Source organism: Paramisgurnus dabryanus, chromosome 12, assembly GCF_030506205.2.
Source record: "Paramisgurnus dabryanus chromosome 12, PD_genome_1.1, whole genome shotgun sequence".
NCBI classification, from domain to species: domain Eukaryota; kingdom Metazoa; phylum Chordata; class Actinopteri; order Cypriniformes; family Cobitidae; genus Paramisgurnus; species Paramisgurnus dabryanus.
Window position 1 is genome coordinate 35,892,870 of NC_133348.1, and position 25,427 is coordinate 35,918,296.

Consider the following 25,427-nt stretch of genomic DNA (forward strand, 5'->3'; position numbering starts at 1 on the left):
GATGAGTCCCGCCTCCAAAATTCAAATCGCTAATATGATTGGCTTTACCTTTCCTTAGTCCCGCCTCTCTAACTTACTTCGCTTTATGATTGGTCTGTCTACACTTGTGCTGCATCATTCGCGCTTCAAGCGCCAAAGCTCAGCCTGCCCTGAACGAGACGCGATCCTGTGCATGATTATGCAGGCAGCTACCGGTAAGTGTGTGAGGAAAAAAGCATTCTTATATTAACAGTTTTATGCACAAAATATGGGACACGTTGTTACACATAACGATTCAGGGACATTGTTTTCCATGGCAATCCCATATTAACCTGAAGAGTTGCAAACGTGTAACAGTGTAGTGTATGTAGTTTAAATAGACTGCTCATAAAATAATAAAGCACAAACAATAATATAATTGCTAACTACAGTAGTAAGCTTTTTTGTTTGCGTTTTTTGTAATGGCTGTTAAATAAGTATAATGTGTTATACTGCAGTGCTGGAGTAGATTGGGAAGAAATCTGATGGTTCAGTATTTTACTTGCCCAGTCTGAATTTTCACTGACATCACAAAAAAGTTAAATATAAAATACAAATAAAATAGGCCTAATCTATATTTGTTGTTTCTGACATGTGTAACCCTAATAAATATGAAACCTAAGATTAAAGGTGCCATAGGATGTGTTGTCATAATATGTTAAATTGTTCTTTGACAATTACATAGATTGTATGTTGCTTTATTAAGTGCAAAAATTATCCAGAAACGTTTTTACATGTCAATTTACAACCCTAGAATTTGTCATTTGAATGAAATGGTCTATTTTTGCCCTATTTGAAAGGGTCATGAATAATAATGTTGAGCTCTGCTCTGATTGCTCTACTCTGAGGCTCATGCCAGAAGCTCACATTAGTAAACAGACCTTATATTTTGAGCCCTTATCCGACAAAAATACATTTTGAGTAACAACTAATCAGCTAAACGCTAGCATATGATATAGCATTTATTGGCATGTAGCGCTAACTCAGCAGTCACAACTTTGTTTTTAGCATTTTAACAAATTTGTAATTAATGTGTAATTTAATGTTTTCAAAACATGCACATTGTGTAATGGCTTCCTTTGCTGCTCTATAAACCTAGACTACTAAGGAGACCATGGTGTCTGTGTGAACAACTGATTATTTTGTAGACATCTTTTGAAAATTAAACAATTGCGTGAGTTTGAGGAAGATAAAATTAATTAACTTTTTTAATATTTTTTTAAAAAGGAAGTCAGAATTGCGTTAATATATATACTTTTTTACATAATTATGAGAAGTGCCCTTTATTTCACTTGAGCCCCTGCCCCTCAAAATGTCTGTGCACGTCCCTGCAGACTACATACATGTTGTGACGAGCTTTGCATTGTGCACCCTCGAAAAAGAAGTGACTGGCCCCCACTGAGTTCAAAGTCTACTTTTAAGTTTAAACTTCATTTAATTTAATTTTTATTTAATGATATTCAATCAATGCACTCCTATGGTAATAAATCTGTTATGGTTTTTGTGTATCTGTTTATTGAGTTCATGTTAGCTGGTCAGAATGCAGACGTTAGCCAAACATGTGTTTTTGTGAGTGTCCATCTAAAAACAAATTTTACACATAACCGTGTAACTTGCCATATACTTCTTCGCACCCATATTTATAAGATTATTGGTAGAATCAAGTTAAATAATGTATTAATGTGCTGTTTTTCTATTCTTCCCAAAGAGATCACTGTATCTTGCAGCATAGGCTGAAGTCAACCTGATCTCACTTTCCATGGCATAGTCACATAATTTTTTACTAATCTCCTCATTTTTCCGTGGCCCTGCCACAGACTTTCTTTTCCGTGGCATTCTCACAGGTTGGTTACTCAACTGCTTTTTCCTATTGTTAGATCAGGTCTTTACACCAGACAAAATAAAAAACGATCCAGCCCCGGACGCCAGATCACCAGGGCTGGGGGTAAAACCATTACTAATTACAAGGGCCCCAAGGGAAGAGAGGGCCCTTGAAAAGTCTAGAATATATTTTATTTTACCTGGATATTTTCATTGCCTAATTAAATTTCATAATGAATGTCAGATGAAACGTAAAGTTAGTGTATTGGTTGAATAACTGTTTGACTAACTACTTTTTGTATAAGTAAAAATAATCTAAAGTCTCACGGTCCCACCCCTTGCTAATGCGCCAAATGGTTTAGTCCATCTGCACACGCATTTTGTTTACGTTGTTGAGCATCTGGTGGAGCGCAAATTTATGAAAAGAAAGTTAAATCAGGCCACCAAAAAATAGAGAAAAGACAGGAGAGGGAAACAACTTATTTTCAAAGAAAGGTAAGCACAAACTAGAACAAAAAATCTATATTGTAAACCGTTTGATTATCCCTGTTAATTATTAATGCTAAAAATGAACAGAGACAACCCATTGAAAAAGCATACATACACTTTCAGATGATAAATTGGTTATAGGCTACATGCAATTTGAGTTGAAAGGCTAAATAAATAAACTGTATAATAATGCTGTTTGCATACAAAACTCTGTTATAATAGCCTAATTTGAAACATGTTTATTTTTAAAAGAATAATATCTAAAATAAGCAACAATAGGCTAATCAGTGTCATACGTAGCTTGGTAGTAGCCTACATATCATGTCAACATTATATTATAAATGCCAGTGGGCATTTACTGGGCAATAAACTTTTTACATTTGAGGAAGCTATAGCATGTAAGCAATAGCATTTGTATCGTTTTGCCTTTTTTCTCCAAATAAAAATGACTAGTGACACAAGTTTTGTTTGTCTTTTATTATGAATTTATGCTTTAAAGTAATAAAGCATAATCGAAATAAATGTTCTATGTAAAAAATGTATTGTGTTGTTCATTCAACAAAATAAAACATGACTGAATCAAGTCTTGTTTGGTATGTTCATGTAGTGATTAGAAAACTAAAATGGAAAAATGGGGGGGCCCATCAGGATTGCCTATGATCATGTCAGAAAATATAAGTTTACTTGTTTAACAGGCTTCTGTCAGTTAAGAGGTTGATCGATCATTGCTAGAGAAGAACACAAGCAGGACATGAGACGAAGGTTTTGATGATAAAATAGAACAGAGTTTTATTGATGTACAGTTTCAGTTGCATATGTTTCAATGTTCAAACCTCATCTGACCAGCATGAATTCAGCATGCCCAGTTAGACTTAATAGCAATGTCCCACAAACCTTCCATAAACATTCTCTTTATCTATCTCTGTTTACACAGACAGGACAGCTCATGAAACTTCACAAATGTGAGACAACTATAAGACTGAACAACAATGAAATCAATAAGACATATAAAATATAGAAATATAATGAATAAATGACATATAATAATGAATAAATAAATGAATGGACAATAATGTAATGATAAAAATGATAATAATGAAATTGATAATAATAAAAATAATATTGAATAATCAAATAAACAATTATATGGATAACTAATGATTATAAAATAATTATGATGATAATGTAAATAAATGATTAGGAATAAACTAAAAAAACACAGTAATAAAAACATTCTGGGGTGCATTACCCGGACAACAACGTAACTCGCTACTGAACCACCATAATACGATGCATAGTTGGAGAAACAAACTACCTTGATACAACTGTTTCCCGAAAGCATAGTAACTTTCGCACATTCGTCGTTTGAACCATGTTGGTTTACCAACATAGTTGATGATGTCAGGTGGGAGGGAGAAGTACTAATTAATCTGTGCAAATCGATTTAATATCAGATTGTTGGTGTGAATAACATATATTGCATCGGAAGATTTTGTTATTGTGATTTAGTTATCTGTTATTAATTTTTAAGATATTTCATTCGTGCGCAAGTTCCCTCTTACGTCACTCCTCTCAGGGTTTCCCCAGGGTCTTAAAGCTTGTAGGGCTGCACACATGCTCAGTTTTCAAATGCAGCGCTTTCATTCTGTTTACAAATTTAAAGATGTAAAATTTAAATTGTATATATTTAGAATGATGGATTTAGACTGTACTACATGTTTTTTAATTATTTTGTTCAAAAGCATGATCAATGTACGTTTACATATTATAAAATCAAGGAACGCTTCTTCTAACGACAGGTGAAGAGCTGTAGTTCCAACGACACAACTTTGCTATGCAGTTTGTGAATGTCCGCTGGAACAATGGTTTTGGGAAACACCCGCATCAGTGAACTATGCTGAAATGATGGAACTTGCGATCGTTGTTGGCTAATGATGCTTTCGGGAAACGCACTCCTGCACATGAGGATCTAAGGTAGGATCCTTCACTATTTTCTTACCATTGTCGCTTCGGTTAAGGGTTAGATTTACATAAAAGGACATCCCTACCCAAACCCAACTCTAACCCCAACGCCAGGAGACAATTGTTTAAAGTTTAGAAAATATAAAAGAATACTTCAGAATTTTTTTTATAAACCAATACTTAAAGTGACATACTAATGCAAACACCAAATCTAACCCTTAACACGAAGCAACAATGGTTTGAAAATAGGAAAAAGCAGTTGAGTAACTAATCAGTGAGAATGCCACGGAAAATAAAGTCTGGGGCAGGGCCACAGAAAAATAAGGAGATCCATGAGAATGTCAAAGAAAGAATACAAAGAAGGATTTAGGCTCCAACATTTTTTTTCTCACTGATGTAGAAGTTTGAGATTACATACTGGTTTTGTTTGAGACAGCACAGATATAACAAATGTACTCTCAAAATGCTAGTCTAAGACTGAAAATGTAAGGTATAAGATTGTAGAAATTTCTACATTTTCTAAACATCCAAGTACCAGTACTTACTGATCTTCGATAACCTTTGCAACACCTGTGTTCTCAATCTGGCTATGGGTGAAACCTGTCTCTGGAACATCCAAGCGATTTCTCTTTGAGCGACGTACCAGACTAGACACGTCCCTTCTCACCTGTAAGGTAAAGAACCATCAGTAAGCATATGCATAGATACATAGACAAAGTGAGTCATAGTATCTTTGTCTACATGTTTGGTGCACCTTTTGTCTTGACTTTTGTCTAGACGAGTCTCTGCTCTCTTTAGTTATTGTAACAGCAGGTCTCTTCACTGGGCAGTCCTGTAGTGACACCTTCACATTCTCACTGTAACGCTGGAAATCTTCTGGTTCTATATCTCTATCCTGCCTGGAAAAAATCCACATCACACATTTCTGTAACTGACCACAGTGTTAAATTATTAATACAAATAACATTATTAACATGACAAATTAAGAACCATTTTTTAGGAGAATGGGTCTTATTTGTTAATCAAATGTAGAAACGAGGACAAATCCGAGCGTAGCACTGCTCACATCTATACTGAATTAATGCCATGTTGTCAAAACTGTTTGCAATTAATAGATATCTATGTGAGCAGAGCCTTTTGGTAATATTTTTATCTAAAGATCAAAATGGTAAACAAGAAAGACCACACTCCACTTTTGCTCATATTTACCAAACTGGGTCCTTGATGATTCAAGAAAGAATGTTACCAATTCAGCCGCGTATACATTTGATAAATGTTTGATATTAATTAGATCATATGAATCAATTCTGATCCCGACACTGAGAGAGGTGGGTCATGGTATCTTTTTTTTGGTCTGGTCGATTTTTAAAAAGTTTGAAAATGACTGACCTAAAGTAATGCACTGTAGTTGTTTTGGTATCATGAGAGAATATTATATGATTTTATATAAAAAAATGATGAGACCTTTTTAATTCTTGTGATTATTTTGCGATCAAATATCAAATTATGCATGAAAACGAAATAATGTGACATTTTAATGATTTTGCGCTGTTTTGTGAGCGGAGAATTGTGAAGAACTTGAGAGACTAAGTAGTGACACTCACAATGTGCTATTTTGTCTTATGCTGAGATTTAAAAGTTTCCAAATTCATTTCAGGATTCATCTCAATGGGGTTCACAAGTTCACACTTACAAACAGTGTTGTGTAAAGTTCCTTTTAAAAGTAATGCATTACAATATTAAGTTACTCCCCAAAAAAGTAACTAATTGCATTACTTAGTTACTTCTCATGGAAAGTAATGCTTACGTTACTTTTGCGTTACTTTTTCTTACTTGGCTGAGGCTTGATCTTTTTCAGGCCTTGCATGTGTTTTTTATTGAAGTTCTGCATTCAGAAATTGCATTTTTCCATCAAGCCCTGGCCTGCCATCTCCGTTTCTGACTCAAAAGTTTCCCACTAAGGCGCACATAGAATGCATAATTCTACGTGACTACGTTTAGTTTAATTCAGTCATTTTTTTCCATCAAATTAATTTAACTGAAAAGTAACTTGAATTACTATTTTTAAAAAGTAACTTAAATATTAATGTGTATATTTATAAAGTAATGCGTTACTTTACTCGTTACTTCAGAAAAGTAATATTATTACATAATGCACATTACTTGTAATGCGTTACCCCCAACACTGCTTACAAATAAGTTGGATAGATTAAATTAGTGAACATATTTGGCGTGCTGTCCGGGGAGATGGGGTCTGAGCTCGGAAATGGCCCCCAACTCAGAGTATGCCCCCCCTGTGACTTATATATGGCTTGCCTGTGTGCTGATTGGGTAGATATGATGATTACTGATTGTGGACAGCTGGTGGTACTAGAGTATTTGTTGTTTAGTCATTATAGACAGCTGGAAGTACTTAAGTGGTTTATTTGACGTGCCCAAACTCTGTTAATAAAACATCATTTCAAAGTACTGCTGTTGTATGTACATGTAACTACATGTGACATTGTAGATGTGTGTAGTATAAAGCACTGTTGAATAGAGTATGTGTTACCTGCTAATGTATGCATTACTGATACAGCCAGTGAAATTCTGTATAGAGCTTGTTGGAGAGCCTCCATAGTAGAAGGTCTTAGCTGTGTTAGCTGTGTTATCAGACTCAAACGTGGAGGCCGACTTATTCTTCTCTTGCTTGTCTTTGTCATCAATGATTAGTTCATACCTATCAAGAGATGACAAAAGAATAATTGATTTGCTGTTGATTAGCAATGTACATACAAGAACACGTTCTCAGTTTCATTTGAAACATCTACATCAATTATTCAACAGGAAAAAAAATTGAGATTAAGCAACTCACTTTTGATTGGTCACTGTGGCAACTAGAAAATGTGCTTTTCCATCATTGTAATTCTTCTTATGTGATCTGACTCTGTTTCCTTTGGACTGGAGCACCACAGCACCATTCTCCAGTGAGAGAGAAAACTCATTTGTCTAGGAGGGAGAGAGAGAGAGTTCTTGAGTTTTAATACTCTTTTATTTTAACAATTTAATCATAAATTACACACACTTCATTTTTTTCACATTATGTTTAAAAAGTCAACACTCACTCATTTCTTTCACACAAAGTGCATAGTACTTCATTAATACACCATATTTCTTTGAATTTTAGTAGACAGTCCAACAATTTATACTAGTCAAACTCTACTTTCAGTCCAGATGCCACCAGTCACAAAAACATAGAGACAACACTTGTTGTCTCCTGCCCTAAAAGCTTTTTATCGTGTTTTCCAAATTGCCAATTTTGCTGTACCTGACAAAAAATCAATTAGAACCAATGTCTTTTTCCTTTGAATAGAGTACCCGGGCCCATAAACAAACAATTCAACAGTCAAACCTTCACCCAGAGATGAAAATCAATTGTTTAGAAGCAAAAAAGATCCCCTAAACGTGAACACTGCACGAATAAGTGGACCACTGACTCTACCTCCAAACAAAAAGTACAACCCACCCCTATGTTAGGAATGAGATGCGCCATATCTGTTCGTAGCTATTGCTCCATGTACAATTCTCCACTGGAGATCACCTGTCCGTTTATTAATCGGACACTTGTACAGAGCACGCCAGCATCCTTTAGGGGAAGAGTCAAGTCCAAGAAAATCTGTCCATTTTGCAAAAGACACACCAGTCAAAGTCCTGGCATTTGACACTTTTGAACCAGTCCAGTACAAGGCCTTTTTTCCAGTTAACTCAAAACAGTCCAATTCAGGGATTGTAAATGTCAACAAACAGTGCTCATCTTCTTCCCAATTCTCCACAGCTGCACTGACTTTAAGTGAGGGAAATACGTACTCATGCTCTTTTGTCCACTTATGGATCATCGTTGTTTTATCCAGAAAGTCTCTTTACTCCTTCACGAAAACTCCACATAATTCTGTGAGGAGCTGCTTTATCATTCTTGTGGATTTCACTTCAGTCCTTTGGCTTATAACTTCCACTCTGCTACTCAATATATGACCCAACTTCACATATCCAGCCGCCAGCAACCGTGAACGTAAGCATGACGATGATAGAAATCTTGAAGGCAGGAAAGGACTCTCTTCAAGCACAGATTTATAGAATTGAGTAAGATCTACCATCTCGGACTCTTGTAAATCCATAAGAAATAAATGTTTATCAAGTCCCATTCCACCTACCTTTCGCAAAAGGGCTATCGCAGTATCCATCTGAGCACAATTGCCTTTATATAGCAGCTTTTGAGCAGCTTGTAATCAGAAAGTCATGAGTCTTGCCTTGAGGTCCACTAGACCCTGTCCCCCTTCTTGTACAGGAAGATACAGTACTGCAGCTTGCACCCAATGGCATCCAGACCAGAAAAAGTTCAACAATGCCTTTGAATTGTTTGAACTAGCCTTGCTGGTGGTTGCAGCACATTAATTTTATGCCACAGAGTAGATGCCTCCAAATTATTGGCTACCAACACTCTTCCCCTGTAGAACAACTGGGGTAGCAACCATTTCCATCTTGACAATCGGGTGCATAATCTTTCCTCTATGCCCTCCCAATTTCATTTTTGAAACTCATTTGAACCAAAAAAAGGCCTAAAATCTTAAGACCATCTAAGTTCCATTTAAGGTCTCTAGCTAATTTTGGGAGATTCTCTTAAATACATTGACCTAACCAGAGTGCTTTACTTTTATCCTAATTAACTTTGGCTGTTGAAGCCTTCTCATAAATATAAAGTGCATCAGACAAAACCATTGACATCTTGTGTGTTTTTAACAAACACAGTAATATCATCAGCATAAGCACTTAAAACTGTTCTTTAAATCTTAACAATAGCAGGTATATCTAAGCCAGACATTTTTTCTCGTATTTGACAAAGAAAAGGTTCAATTGCTATACTATATACTCTAGCTGTCCTGATAAAGGAAAGCCCGTCTTATGCCCCTTGTTACAGAAATGGGACGACTCAAACCACCCCCCACCTTAAACAATACAAGAAGCCCCTGTATACAACAATTTCACCCATTTTAAAAAACCCTCACCATAACCAAAAACTTTTAAAGCATTAAAAATATAATTGTGATCAACACGATCAAACACTCTTGGTCTAGGGAGATTAAACCAATTTCTATTTTAGAAGCTCTGCAAATGTCTAAAACATCCCGTATCAAAAACAGATTATCCGATATTGTCCTTTCTTGAATACAATATGTTTGATCACTATGTATAATTTGATGGAGACACTTTTTAAGCATATTTGCAATGCATTTGGAAAATATTTTATATTCAGTCGTCAAGAGAGCGAGCGGTCTCCAATTTGTCAAAAAAAGACAAATCCCCTTTTTCAGGCAGCAATTACAAAACAGCCAGTTGACAGGATACAGGCAACATACCATCTTTGTTACAAACACAAAATACTTCAAAAAGATCCTGTCCAATGCAATGCCAAATGTGTTTATAAAATTCAGGTTGCAAACCTTCAATGCCTGGAGCTCGTTTCCATCATTAAAACATTTTTAAAAAACATTACTTAACACACCAAAAAACAATAATCTTTCAAACCCTACATTTGGTGCGTACACATTGATAAAAAATAAATATACCCATCAATGTCTGCTTTAACAACAAGAAGACGGTCATTCATTGGTTCGTGCTCAAAATAGTAACTCTTAAATCAGGTGAAAAAAGAATAGCCACTTCTGCACTCAAATTCTTTTTATGGCTTAATTTGTACTGCCATTTCCACCACAGACCCCACTAAACTTCATTCCCAGCATCGCTGTGTGTTTCTTGAAGATAAATAACATGTAATCTTTTCTGCTCTATTATTCCAGATATTAATGCACGTTTCTGCATATCCCTTCCCCCATTTATATTAAGTGAAGCCACTTTTATAGCATCCATATAAAGATTTAAGAGGGAAAGGAGAAAAACAAATAAAAGCAGCATTACAGAAAGATTCACCATTTGATGCTTTAAAACAAAACATTTGACGTTCTCTTTTTATCCACTTTTCTGTACTTTCTAATAGCGCTTATATGTTTCTTCAAACAAAACCTTTTCTTTTCACTTAAGATTTCAAGACTCATATTCCTTTGATGTACTGAAACAGACTTCTCAAACTTCTCAATATCTGGAAAGAAATCAATCACATTAACTTGCTTCCCAAGTGTCATCCAGAAAGGCATTAATCTCATCTAAAGCGTACCCTGAGGGATATTCTTGTGAGATCTCTTGAGAGTCCACCTCACCACTACACATGTAATCTTCCTGCGAGTCTGAAACTGTTTCCAATATAGATGCATTTTCATTTAGCAGAGCTTCATTCATAGTACCACTCAACTCTCATCTACTTTTTCTCTTCTACACTTTCTACACTACAAAAACTATTCTGAATACCACTCGTGCTAGGTACAGAAGCATTGACATTTTCAACATCCAGTGTTTCAGTGTTTTCTCCATTATTAACAATCACAAAACTATTAAGATCGGGTACACTCACTGCCCTCCCTGCAGTGTTTATTTGAGTATTATCTGAAACATTAACACCCATTTCTAAAAATCTTACCTCAGAAGGACCCTCTGTCTCACCCCGATCTCTTTGAGCAGGCGCAGGTTGAGAACTAGCATCTGATCTCACATCATTACCTTCAACTACGCGTTCTTTATGTGGGCACATGTGTTGTTTGTGTCCGAAATCGCTGCATTCAAAACACTTCATATTGCCAGTTGTCGCTTAAACCATATATGTTTCACCCTTCATGTTTAACACGAAACGATATGTCCAGCGTTCGCTCCGGAGAGTCCAAAACCATGTTTATATTTCTCATAAACGACATCACATGTTTTAGAGCCGGGTGTTTACACCATAAAGAGATCATTTTAAATGGACTTACAATTTTCCCAAAGCGAATTAGCTCGTGCTCACACGCTTCGTTTGTTATGAACGGCGGTGATTTTAGAAGAAGCCGCATAGAGTGGAGTTACTTACACTAAGTCGTCATTAATAATAAGTCCATTTTTAATTATCTGATTGACATGATTCTGCGTGTTCAGAAAAACTACAACAGCCTTATTCATGTGGGAGGCAGAAGAAATATTTTCGTGACCTACCGCATCGCCTGTCGCAACAAGCACATTCTCAACCATTACCCCATCAGGAGGAACACACCTAAAACCATTCCGCAAGGACAGCGCCTCTGCTTGAGACGCCATCCCTCCGCACAACCAGCAACAAAAAGTTAAGATAAAAACTTACCAAATCATGCCAGGAGAAAAATACGGAAAAGGAAAAAACAGATAAAGTGGAAGAAAAAGAGTATAGGTGAAAAAGAACACCACTCGATCTTTATTCCCTCCCACCGTTACTCTCACATGCGCAAACTCACAAAATCCCAGAGAGAGAGAGAGAGAGAGACAGACAGACAGAGACTTGATTTATATAACATTGGGTATCTGTTTCTCCCATGTGCTAACCAAGAGGGTAAAACACTTATGCACACTTGTTTCAGATGGCATGAGTAGTTGTAGCGGGACACCATTCGTCAAACTTTTATGACCCCCTCCCCCACCCGTTGACAGGTCGTGTTTTATGACCCCTTTGACAGGGGGGCGGGACCATCAATCAAAATCTGTACAAGTTGTCAACTTTAGACAGAAAGTATTTAATGGTTTTATTGCCGGTCATTTAGAGTGATTGTTTTTCCTGAGTGTGTTTTATGTCAAGCGTATGGTGTCATGTTTAATGACGGCTCGTGTTTCGACATTTACTGTTTATTGACATTTGATGTCAGATCTCAACCATCCTCCCACCTTTGCTCGCCCCGTGCGCTTCTCAATACTGACTTTCACACCGCGGGTGTGTTGTTGAATCTAAAGTTTTGCAACATTAAAAGTTTATTTAAAGGCAATCACTAATCATATATATATATATATATATATATTAGATGTACCTGGCTACGCTTAAAGCCGATGTTTTCTATCGAGCTATAGTTTCTGATCAGACACAAAGTCTGAACTAAATAAAATTTTAAACGGTTCACGAAGTCCGGGAATCTTTTCATGACCTGGTCTACAGTTTCACGCGTATTAAAGATCCGGCGGTGTCTGACAAAGCGTCGGGTGATTGTTCATATCTGTCATTTAAAATAAAGTTAATAAATGTAATTCTGTCCACTATGGCAAAATAGGAATTTATTTTAGATTTAGGGGAATCTTTAACCATGTCTCTGATTAAAACTTTTGATTGTAACATCACAAGTTATTTAATTAAATATTCTGTATACGGGTATAGTTTAAGCAATGACCTGAGCCATTACCTTCGGAGCCGTCAATACTACATTCTTTAGACGATAGTCTAAACTAAATAAATTTTTAAACGGTTCAGGAATTCCGTGAATCTTTTCATAACCTGCACTATAGTTTCACGCGTATTAAAGATCCGGCGGTGCCTGACAAAGCGCCGGGTGAGTGTTCATATCTGCCATTTTAAAATAATGTTAATAAATGTAATTCTGTCCACTATGGCAAAATAGGATTTTATTTTAGATTTAGTGGAATCTTTAACCAAGTCTCTGATTAAGACATGTGTATACGTGCACAGATGGTGACAGAGAAACTTATATATGACGTTAATAATCTTTTAAATGTTTTTAAGACGTATTCACCCCATTTTGGGGTTTTATTTTTAATTAAAGGCTTCTTAAAACATGTGTGAATATGTGTATATTATACAAAGAGTCTTATATTGTCTGCTCTGACAAAAATAAAGTATTTTTTAGGTTTAGGGGAATTGACTGCGTGTGTCTTATAAATACAACTTGATAATACGTTTGTTTTGTAAAGAGACTTCTTTAAAGTCACGCAAGAATAAAATATTTTAGTTGTAACTGGTTAAACTTAAAGCCGATATTTTCTATCGAACTAGTCTATTTTCTGTTCAGACACAAAGTTTTCTGATGCTGATATTATGTCAGTGTGTGTTTGTGTGGGGGTCGTGTGATGTAATCTTTGAAAGTTTATGACCGAACCTTTATTGGGGAGCGACAAGAGATCTCCCGGAATCAGTTTGGATGGAGCAGAGCTGTTATACTCAAGTCTATTGGTATGTATGTGTTTCGCTGTGTTCGTTCCAGTATTTTGTATGATTTATTTAAAAACTAAAAATTCGATCTCTGGTATTGCAGCGAAATTGTCTAAACTGGTATTAACTATTCCTGGTAAATCGCGGAGAAGAGTGGCCTGAACAAAAAAGTCAGACCGAGACTAGAACCTCCCGCAGCGTAACACGGAAATCTTGGAACAAAAGAGACGCCGACTGGCTCGTGTTGTCCGGTGTGTTTTTATTTAATCCTGTTACAATAGATTTAAACAAACTGGTTTGGTTTAATATTTTCTAATAACATGTGTTATCTGTTTTAAAGGTTTGGATATCAGAGGCAAAGCGAACGTTGTGTGTACTATTGCAAAATATATAGCGGATCTCCACGGTACGTTTATCTTGCATAAGAAAATTGTTTTATTTAGATATTTGTCCTAATAACTTGTTTTTATCTGTTTTAAAGGTTTGGATATCAGAGGCAAAGCGAACGTTGTGTGTACTATTGCAAAATATATAGCGGATCTCCACGGTACGTTTATCTTGCATAAGAAAATTGTTTTATTTAGATATTTGTCCTAATAACTTGTTTTTATCTGTTTACAGGTTAGGATACAGACCACAACGCTTTGGACGTATCTTTAAAAAAGATTAAAATCAGAGACTTTTTGGATTTGTCTGGGGACATTTTAAACATTTTGTGGCAAATTGGATTTAAAACATTTCGGATACTGGATACCTAGTTTGATTTGTCCACAGAGCTTGTTTAAGACGTTTTCACCGCATTTTAGGGTTTATTTTTAATTAAAGGCTTCTTAAAACATGTGTGAAAATGTGTATATTATACAATGAGTCTTATATTGTCTGCTCTGACATAAATAAATTTTTATATTAGATTTTAGATCAATTGACTGTGTGTGTTTTATGTCAAGCGTATGCTGTTATGTTTAATGACGGCTCGTGTGACAGCTTGTGTTTAGGCATTTGATGTCAGATATCACCCTTCCTCCCTCCTTTCGCACAAGACCTGCATTCTTTCACAGGGGTGCGTGTTGTAAAGCGATTAAAGATTTCTAAAACTCAATGTTGGTAAAACAATCCCCCATTACGGTGCCAAAAAAGTAAAATGTTTATTTTAGATTTAGACAAATCATGAACAATGCTACGATTAAAACATTTGTTTGTAACATCACAAGTTATTTAATGAAATACTCCGTATACGTGTATAGTTTAAGCAATGATCTGAGCCATAACCTTCGGAGCCGGCAATACTATAATCTTTAGACGAAAGTCTAAACTAAATAAAATTTTAAACGATTCATGAGTTCCGTGAATCTTTTCATGACCTGCTCTATAGATTCACACGTATTAAAGATCCGACGGTGCCTGACAAAGCGCCGGGTGAGTGTTCATATATGCCGTTTTAAAATAACCTTAATAAATGTAATTCTGTCCACTATGACAAAATAGGATTTTATTTTAGATTTAGGGGAGTCTTTAACCAAGTCTCTGACTAAGACATGTGTATACGTGCACAGATGGTGACAGAGAAACTTATATATGACGTTAATAAACTTTTAAATGTTTTTAAGACGTATTCACCCCATTTTGGGGTTTTATTTTTAATTAAAGGCTTCTTAAAACATGTGTTAATATGTGTATATTATACAAAGAGTCTTATAGTGTCTGCTCTGACAAAAATAAATTATTATTTTAGATTTTAGGACAAATGACTGCGTCTATCTTATAAATACAACTTGATATATACGTTTGTTTTGTCAATAGACTTCTTTAAAGTCACGCAAGAATAAAATATTTTAGTTGTAACTGGTTAAACTTAAATGTACTATTATCTATTTAACTATAAGCTATATTTTCTGAGCAGATATTTTTCTGTTTCTGATGCTGGTCTTATAACAGTGTGTGGGAGATGATGGCTGTTCACAGCAGGTGGCGGGTTGTAAACTAGGGTCTTTTTAAAACTGTAGTGGTAAAAAATGTAATAGCACATTGACAAAAATAAAGCATTTGGTTGTAACAAATTATTTAATGAAATATTCAGTATGTGTATAGCGATGAACGGTGTCAAAATCACCGGGGTCCCAACAATACTATAGTCTTTAGACTAAAGGGTATTTATTTTAATATAAATAAAATCTTAATCTTTTCGTGCACAATATTCTGATCACGCCATTAGATTGTGTACCAGCGTTTACAATAGAGAACATACGCGGATGAGTGTTCATATACACCGTTAAGAAACTTTTTTTTTAAACGATTAAAGACATTTTCAAATCATCTTATGGGGTTTGTTTTAAATTAATGACATCTTAAAACCAACAGGGGATATGTGTTTATTACACAATAAAATGTAATTTTGGCCGCTCTGACAAAATAAGGGTTTAATTTTAGATTTAGTGAATTCTTTAATCAAGGCTCTGATTAAAACACATGAATGCGCGAACCACAGTTGCCAGAGAACGTACGCTGAGGCGCTCTTATGGCGTTAAGAACCTTTTTATTGTTTAAGACATTTTGACCCCATTTCCTGGTTTTGTGTCCGCTGTGGATCCCAACCTCTATGTGTTTATTATACAACAAATGCAATTCTGTCAGCATTTCTAATTTAGAACGCCTTTGATTTAAACATGAGGGTTTTAAAATGAAACGGCCATGTGACTTTTATGACAAAAGCTATTCGATCTTAATTTTTTGTTTTAACATCCAAAAGTTTTATACACAGTCCATAATTAAACAACTAGGTGTGTATGAGTAAGATTATATCTAATGTCACACGAGCAGCACCAAATCGCGCATGTGTCTGTGTGTGTGTGTGTGCATCCAGGCTGTTTATGTGTGGGCGTGTTTATGAGCCTGTGTCTTTGCAAGGTGTGTGTGCGTGTGTGTGTGTGTGTGTGTGTGTGTGTTTGCATGGGGGTCTATGATGTCTCTGTTTGTTACTAAAGTTTTGATATTAAGTCTGTGTCCTCATTGACAATAAGTAAGGGTTTTTAGATGTAGGCTTTATTACACAGATACTGATTAAATCATGTTATGCATTATTTGCGATTTAAAGAAACTTAAAAGGTTTAAGACATTTTATCTCACATTGTGGTGTTGTTTTTTAATTAATGTAACCTTAAAACCCTCTGTTATCCATTTAGGGAACAATAAAATGTTAGCAAATATTATTTATCAAAGTTGACGATGTTATAAGCCAGGATGTCACTAACGTGACAACAAACATTTATTTAAAGACAAAACATTTTAACAAAATTGCCATGGCTTACAGAGACACACTAGACTTAATAATAAAAATAAAAATATACTATTCGAACATCCTAACCTGGTATTAGGTTAGATTAGGTTTTAAGGTCAATCAGCGTCTTTAGCTTTACAACTTACAGCACAAAACCCCCAATGACAGGATTTTTATGAAGTGGAGCAGACCCTTGGTATGCCTGTGGGGTTAGGTACAACTAAGGTCAACATCTATCAGTGCATAATAAGCAAACATGAAATTATATTTTAACTATGGTTTGTTAATGATGTTGCTAGGTTCGCGTATTTTTTCTGAAACAAACTTTTCTTTTCAAACTTAGTTAGGATACACACGTTTGTCGCCTCAAACACCTGATCAAAGTTTTTCTTCGCTAGCGACAACTAATGTCTGAGATTTTGTAAATTCATCAGATGTTTCTTACTTGTGTATTTTCTTAAACAAACTTTTTCTTTTCAATCTTAGACAGTCTTCATACGTTTGTCTTTCGATAAGTTGTTCATAGTTTTTCTTCGCTAGTGTCAACTCATGTATGAGATTTGTAAATTTCATCATATGTTCTTACATGTGTATTTTCTGAAACAAATTTATGCTTTTCAAACTCAGGTAGTCATCATACTTTTGTCTCTACATACATTTGTTCAAAGTTTCTTGTAGCTAGTGGCAACTGATGTCTGAGATTTTGTAAATTCAACAGATGGTCTTACGTGTGTATTTCTTAAACAAACATGTTGCTGTTCAAACTTAGGCAGTGTTCATACGTTTGTCTTTTCATAAGTTGTTCATAGTTTTTATTTGTTAGCGTCAACTAATGACAGAGATTTTGTAAACTCATCAGATTCAAACAAAACTCATTCATTTCTGTAGTTTATGTAACACCTTGTCAAACTCTTAAAGGTAGTACTATCTGTTTAAAACAACAATGCAAAGTATTTTAGATTTACTTGATAAATCTTTTACATCAAAACAAACTAGGATAGCAATATGGCTGAATCTGTAACAGGTGATACCACCAATAGCGTGTTGTACATAACAAAGTCTGTAAAATAATAAAGATTGATTAGGTTTTTATTTAGTAAACCTTTTAACACAAAGTGTAGAGTCTTTTGTATGTAACAACAAAGATGCGATGAAACAACGCAAAACAAGAGAGGATGCGTTTTGTTAAAACACATATAAATTAAGATGCATACATCTACAAATGGGGCAATGTCTTTAATCTATTGGTCCCGAATTTAGAGGCTATACGGCCAAACTATTTCAAACATTGCCCCATTTGTAGATGTATGCATCTTAATTTATATGTGTTTTAACAAAACGCATCCTCTCTTGTTTTGCGTTGTTTCATCGCATCTTTGTTGTTACATACAAAAGACTCTACACTTTGTGTTAAAAGGTTTACTAAATAAAAACCTAATCAATCTTTATTATTTTACAGACTTTGTTATGTACAACACGCTATTGGTGGTATCACCTGTTACAGATTCAAACATATTGCTATCCTAGTTTGTTTTGATGTAAAAGATTTATCAAGTAAATCTAAAATACTTTGCATTGTTGTTTTAAACAGATAGTACTACCTTTAAGAGTTTGACAAGGTGTTACATAAACTACAGAAATGAATGAGTTTTGTTTGAATCTGATGAGTTTACAAAATCTCTGTCATTAGTTGACGCTAACAAATAAAAACTATGAACAACTTATGAAAAGACAAACGTATGAACACTGCCTAAGTTTGAACAGCAACATGTTTGTTTAAGAAATACACACGTAAGACCATCTGTTGAATTTACAAAATCTCAGACATCAGTTGCCACTAGCTACAAGAAACTTTGAACAAATGTATGTAGAGACAAAAGTATGATGACTACCTGAGTTTGAAAAGCATAAATTTGTTTCAGAAAATACACATGTAAGAACATATGATGAAATTTACAAATCTCATACATGAGTTGACACTAGCGAAGAAAAACTATGAACAACTTATCGAAAGACAAACGTATGAAGACTGTCTAAGATTGAAAAGAAAAAGTTTGTTTAAGAAAATACACAAGTAAGAAACATCTGATGAATTTACAAAATCTCAGACATTAGTTGTCGCTAGCGAAGAAAAACTTTGATCAGGTGTTTGAGGCGACAAACGTGTGTATCCTAACTAAGTTTGAAAAGAAAAGTTTGTTTCAGAAAAAATACGCGAACCTAGCAACATCATTAACAAACCATAGTTAAAATATAATTTCATGTTTGCTTATTATGCACTGATAGATGTTGACCTTAGTTGTACCTAACCCCACGGGCATACCAAGGGTCTGCTCCACTTCATAAAAATCCTGTCATTGGGGGTTTTGTGCTGTAAGTTGTAAAGCTAAAGACGCTGATTGACCTTAAAACCTAATCTAACCTAATACCAGGTTAGGATGTTCGAATAGTATATTTTTATTTTTATTATTAAGTCTAGTGTGTCTCTGTAAGCCATGGCAATTTTGTTAAAATGTTTTGTCTTTAAATAAATGTTTGTTGTCACGTTAGTGACATCCTGGCTTATAACATCGTCAACTTTGATAAATAATATTTGCTAACATTTTATTGTTCCCTAAATGGATAACAGAGGGTTTTAAGGTTACATTAATTAAAAAACAACACCACAATGTGAGATAAAATGTCTTAAACCTTTTAAGTTTCTTTAAATCGCAAATAATGCATAACATGATTTAATCAGTATCTGTGTAATAAAGCCTACATCTAAAAACCCTTACTTATTGTCAATGAGGACACAGACTTAATATCAAAACTTTAGTAACAAACAGAGACATCATAGACCCCCATGCAAACACACACACACACACACACACACACACGCACACACACCTTGCAAAGACACAGGCTCATAAACACGCCCACACATAAACAGCCTGGATGCACACACACACACACAGACACATGCGCGATTTGGTGCTGCTCGTGTGACATTAGATATAATCTTACTCATACACACCTAGTTGTTTAATTATGGACTGTGTATAAAACTTTTGGATGTTAAAACAAAAAATTAAGATCGAATAGCTTTTGTCATAAAAGTCACATGGCCGTTTCATTTTAAAACCCTCATGTTTAAATCAAAGGCGTTCTAAATTAGAAATGCTGACAGAATTGCATTTGTTGTATAATAAACACATAGAGGTTGGGATCCACAGCGGACACAAAACCAGGAAATGGGGTCAAAATGTCTTAAACAATAAAAAGGTTCTTAACGCCATAAGAGCGCCTCAGCGTACGTTCTCTGGCAACTGTGGTTCGCGCATTCATGTGTTTTAATCAGAGCCTTGATTAAAGAATTCACTAAATCTAAAATTAAACCCTTATTTTGTCAGAGCGGCCAAAATTACATTTTATTGTGTAATAAACACATATCCCCTGTTGGTTTTAAGATGTCATTAATTTAAAACAAACCCCATAAGATGATTTGAAAATGTCTTTAATCGTTTAAAAAAAAAAGTTTCTTAACGGTGTATATGAACACTCATCCGCGTATGTTCTCTATTGTAAACGCTGGTACACAATCTAATGGCGTGATCAGAATATTGTGCACGAAAAGATTAAGATTTTATTTATATTAAAATAAATACCCTTTAGTCTAAAGACTATAGTATTGTTGGGACCCCGGTGATTTTGACACCGTTCATCGCTATACACATACTGAATATTTCATTAAATAATTTGTTACAACCAAATGCTTTATTTTTGTCAATGTGCTATTACATTTTTTACCACTACAGTTTTAAAAAGACCCTAGTTTACAACCCGCCACCTGCTGTGAACAGCCATCATCTCCCACACACTGTTATAAGACCAGCATCAGAAACAGAAAAATATCTGCTCAGAAAATATAGCTTATAGTTAAATAGATAATAGTACATTTAAGTTTAACCAGTTACAACTAAAATATTTTATTCTTGCGTGACTTTAAAGAAGTCTATTGACAAAACAAACGTATATATCAAGTTGTATTTATAAGATAGACGCAGTCATTTGTCCTAAAATCTAAAATAATAATTTATTTTTGTCAGAGCAGACACTATAAGACTCTTTGTATAATATACACATATTAACACATGTTTTAAGAAGCCTTTAATTAAAAATAAAACCCCAAAATGGGGTGAATACGTCTTAAAAACATTTAAAAGTTTATTAACGTCATATATAAGTTTCTCTGTCACCATCTGTGCACGTATACACATGTCTTAGTCAGAGACTTGGTTAAAGACTCCCCTAAATCTAAAATAAAATCCTATTTTGTCATAGTGGACAGAATTACATTTATTAAGGTTATTTTAAAACGGCATATATGAACACTCACCCGGCGCTTTGTCAGGCACCGTCGGATCTTTAATACGTGTGAATCTATAGAGCAGGTCATGAAAAGATTCACGGAACTCATGAATCGTTTAAAATTTTATTTAGTTTAGACTTTCGTCTAAAGATTATAGTATTGCCGGCTCCGAAGGTTATGGCTCAGATCATTGCTTAAACTATACACGTATACGGAATATTTCATTAAATAACTTGTGATGTTACAAACAAATGTTTTAATCGTAGCATTGTTCATGATTTGTCTAAATCTAAAATAAACATTTTACTTTTTTGGCACCGTAATGGGGGATTGTTTTACCAACATTGAGTTTTAGAAATCTTTAATCGCTTTACAACACGCACCCCTGTGAAAGAATGCAGGTCTTGTGCGAAAGGAGGGAGGAAGGGTGATATCTGACATCAAATGCCTAAACACAAGCTGTCACACGAGCCGTCATTAAACATAACAGCATACGCTTGACATAAAACACACACAGTCAATTGATCTAAAATCTAATATAAAAATTTGTTTATGTCAGAGCAGACAATATAAGACTCATTGTATAATATACACATTTTCACACATGTTTTAAGAAGCCTTTAATTAAAAATAAACCCTAAAATGCGGTGAAAACGTCTTAAACAAGCTCTGTGGACAAATCAAACTAGGTATCCAGTATCCGAAATGTTTTAAATCCAATTTGCCACAAAATGTTTAAAATGTCCCCAGACAAATCCAAAAAGTCTCTGATTTTAATCTTTTTTAAAGATACGTCCAAAGCGTTGTGGTCTGTATCCTAACCTGTAAACAGATAAAAACAAGTTATTAGGACAAATATCTAAATAAAACAATTTTCTTATGCAAGATAAACGTACCGTGGAGATCCGCTATATATTTTGCAATAGTACACACAACGTTCGCTTTGCCTCTGATATCCAAACCTTTAAAACAGATAAAAACAAGTTATTAGGACAAATATCTAAATAAAACAATTTTCTTATGCAAGATAAACGTACCGTGGAGATCCGCTATATATTTTGCAATAGTACACACAACGTTCGCTTTGCCTCTGATATCCAAACCTTTAAAACAGATAACACATGTTATTAGAAAATATTAAACCAAACCAGTTTGTTTAAATCTATTGTAACAGGATTAAATAAAAACACACCGGACAACACGAGCCAGTCGGCGTCTCTTTTGTTCCAAGATTTCCGTGTTACGCTGCGGGAGGTTCTAGTCTCGGTCTGACTTTTTTGTTCAGGCCACTCTTCTCCGCGATTTACCAGGAATAGTTAATACCAGTTTAGACAATTTCGCTGCAATACCAGAGATCGAATTTTTAGTTTTTAAATAAATCATACAAAATACTGGAACGAACACAGCGAAACACATACATACCAATAGACTTGAGTATAACAGCTCTGCTCCATCCAAACTGATTCCGGGAGATCTCTTGTCGCTCCCCAATAAAGGTTCGGTCATAAACTTTCAAAGATTACATCACACGACCCCCACACAAACACACACTGACATAATATCAGCATCAGAAAACTTTGTGTCTGAACAGAAAATAGACTAGTTCGATAGAAAATATCGGCTTTAAGTTTAACCAGTTACAACTAAAATATTTTATTCTTGCGTGACTTTAAAGAAGTCTCTTTACAAAACAAACGTATTATCAAGTTGTATTTATAAGACACACGCAGTCAATTCCCCTAAACCTAAAAAATACTTTATTTTTGTCAGAGCAGACAATATAAGACTCTTTGTATAATATACACATATTCACACATGTTTTAAGAAGCCTTTAATTAAAAATAAAACCCCAAAATGGGGTGAATACGTCTTAAAAACATTTAAAAGATTATTAACGTCATATATAAGTTTCTCTGTCACCATCTGTGCACGTATACACATGTCTTAATCAGAGACTTGGTTAAAGATTCCACTAAATCTAAAATAAAATCCTATTTTGCCATAGTGGACAGAATTACATTTATTAACATTATTTTAAAATGGCAGATATGAACACTCACCCGGCGCTTTGTCAGGCACCGCCGGATCTTTAATACGCGTGAAACTATAGTGCAGGTTATGAAAAGATTCACGGAATTCCTGAACCGTTTAAAAATTTATTTAGTTTAGACTATCGTCTAAAGAATGTAGTATTGACGGCTCCGAAGGTAATGGCTCAGGTCATTGCTTAAACTATACCCGTATACAGAATATTTAATTAAATAACTTGTGATGTTACAATCAAAAGTTTTAATCAGAGACATGGTTAAAGATTCCCCTAAATCTAAAATAAATTCCTATTTTGCCATAGTGGACAGAATTACATTTATTAACTTTATTTTAAATGACAGATATGAACAATCACCCGACGCTTTGTCAGACACCGCCGGATCTTTAATACGCGTGAAACTGTAGACCAGGTCATGAAAAGATTCCCGGACTTCGTGAACCGTTTAAAATTTTATTTAGTTCAGACTTTGTGTCTGATCAGAAACTATAGCTCGATAGAAAACATCGGCTTTAAGCGTAGCCAGGTACATCTAATATATATATATATATATATATGATTAGTGATTGCCTTTAAATAAACTTTTAATGTTGCAAAACTTTAGATTCAACAACACACCCGCGGTGTGAAAGTCAGTATTGAGAAGCGCACGGGGCGAGCAAAGGTGGGAGGATGGTTGAGATCTGACATCAAATGTCAATAAACAGTAAATGTCGAAACACGAGCCGTCATTAAACATGACACCATACGCTTGACATAAAACACACTCAGGAAAAACAATCACTCTAAATGACCGGCAATAAAACCATTAAATACTTTCTGTCTAAAGTTGACAACTTGTACAGATTTTGATTGATGGTCCCGCCCCCCTGTCAAAGGGGTCATAAAACACGACCTGTCAACGGGTGGGGGAGGGGGTCATAAAAGTTTGACGAATGGTGTCCCGCTACAACTACTGGCATGCAGTATTAATCCTTTTTCATATCCAATAATAGCTAAAAAGGTCAAAGCCCTTGCCTAATATGAGTTAAATACAGATTAAGAACCAACTGGGTACAACTAGGCAAATTAGATAATAATGTCAGGATCCTGCCAAGCAGTCTTGTTTAACATTTATGTTTTGTAATGACATGAGGGTTCTGGGAGTGGAGGGTCATGTGCCTTCGGTGTCTCGTCTTTTGTCCCCGCCCCCTCAAGTCAGTCAAGTCAAGTCAAGTCAAGTCTAAGGCCCAATCCCATTTCTCTGTCTTACCCCTTTCCCTTACCCCTACCCCTTAGTTTTGCACGTTCACGTGAGAGTAAGCGCTATCCCAACTGGGCCTTACTTTCACGTGAATGTGCAAAACTAAGGGGTAGTGGGAAGACAGAGAAATGGGATTGGGCCTAAGTCTAGTCTAGTCTAGTCTAGTTGTGTGTTGAGTCTCTAGTCTAGTCTTGTTTAGTGTTAGTCTGACTGTCAAGTGTGATTGTCTTTTGTATGCTGTTTACCCCCACGAGGGCTTTTGTTTTCGTGTCTTATAATAAAGTGTTTTCTGTTATACTCCGTCATCGTCTGCACATTTGTTCATCCGCCCCTGTTTCTGACAAATAATAAAGACTGTACCTCTTCTTTGTGGTGGAAGAGGAGTCCATTGGCCTCAAGTGTTCTGAAGTTTAGTCCTCCCTCAAAAGACTGGAATGGTGAGATTTTAGCTGTGGAGCCCAGGTATCCCTCACCTGTGAAATATGCCTTACGGGACATCTGCAAATAGAAAAACACCACAGGATATCTGTAAGTCCTATTCATAGCCGAATAGACAACATCTATTAGGTAATTTAATTTTCAATTATTATTATTATTATTATTAAATAAAAAATAAAAAAATATTAAAATTATTAATTTGAATCGAAAAGTGTCAATGCAAATGTCTGTTAACTAAATTAACAAAAGAATTGGATATTAGACAATCTTAGATGCTTTTGCAAAAAAGCTTTCTAATGACAGATAGACGTTTAAGGTCTGTTGTAATTAGAAAAGCAGCATGTCATCTCAGTGTCAAACATACGAAATTTGAAACTTGAACTGTGCATGGTATTAATTTCATAATAACCATCAAGCATTAAAATTCAAAGACATTGTACTAAAGCCCTATTCGGATGGTAATTGTGTTTCATGGAGACATACAGTAAGGTATTTTCATCATTTACCAGAGGTAGTCAGTGATTTTTTTTGCTGTTTGAATCCAGAATCTCTGTGTCTTTCTCTGACCACCAGCATAAAAATTCTCAGCCGAATTAACTACTGTTTTTTTTAAAAAAACCAAGGTCGTGTGCTCATTGAATTGCCTGAATTCAGATCTCTAAGTTTGTAAAAGGGGATTAATGTAAAAGTTTAAGACTACTA

The 25,427-nt window shown here is 35.1% G+C and overlaps 1 protein-coding gene and 2 long non-coding RNA genes across 6 annotated transcripts in view; 1 reads left to right on the forward strand and 2 right to left on the reverse strand.

Annotated features, from left to right (window-relative positions):
- Nucleotides 1-25,427, reverse strand: part of lama4 (laminin, alpha 4) — a 112,063-nt gene that overhangs the window by 42,710 nt on the left and 43,926 nt on the right. For both annotated transcript variants that reach the window (XM_065263715.2, XM_065263714.2), the window contains exons 29-33: nt 24,648-24,785; nt 7,145-7,278; nt 6,842-7,009; nt 5,045-5,189; nt 4,836-4,957 (exon numbers count right to left, since the gene is read on the reverse strand). In XM_065263715.2, the coding sequence (XP_065119787.1) occupies nt 4,836-4,957; nt 5,045-5,189; nt 6,842-7,009; nt 7,145-7,278; nt 24,648-24,785 (707 nt within the window). The remainder of the gene's footprint in view (nt 1-4,835; nt 4,958-5,044; nt 5,190-6,841; nt 7,010-7,144; nt 7,279-24,647; nt 24,786-25,427) is intronic.
- On the forward strand, nt 7,287-14,288 carry LOC135745420 (uncharacterized). Of its 2 annotated transcripts, XR_010531231.2 has the most exons (4): nt 7,287-13,623; nt 13,713-13,778; nt 13,854-13,919; nt 13,994-14,288. It is a non-coding gene; the product is annotated as an uncharacterized lncRNA (long non-coding RNA). The 2 variants fall into 2 exon arrangements; XR_010531232.2 differs by lacking the exon at nt 13,713-13,778.
- On the reverse strand, nt 21,036-23,626 carry LOC135745419 (uncharacterized). Of its 2 annotated transcripts, XR_010531229.2 has the most exons (4): nt 22,190-23,626; nt 22,035-22,100; nt 21,894-21,959; nt 21,036-21,819 (listed from the first exon to the last, which is right to left on the reverse strand). It is a non-coding gene; the product is annotated as an uncharacterized lncRNA (long non-coding RNA). The 2 variants fall into 2 exon arrangements; XR_010531230.2 differs by lacking the exon at nt 22,035-22,100.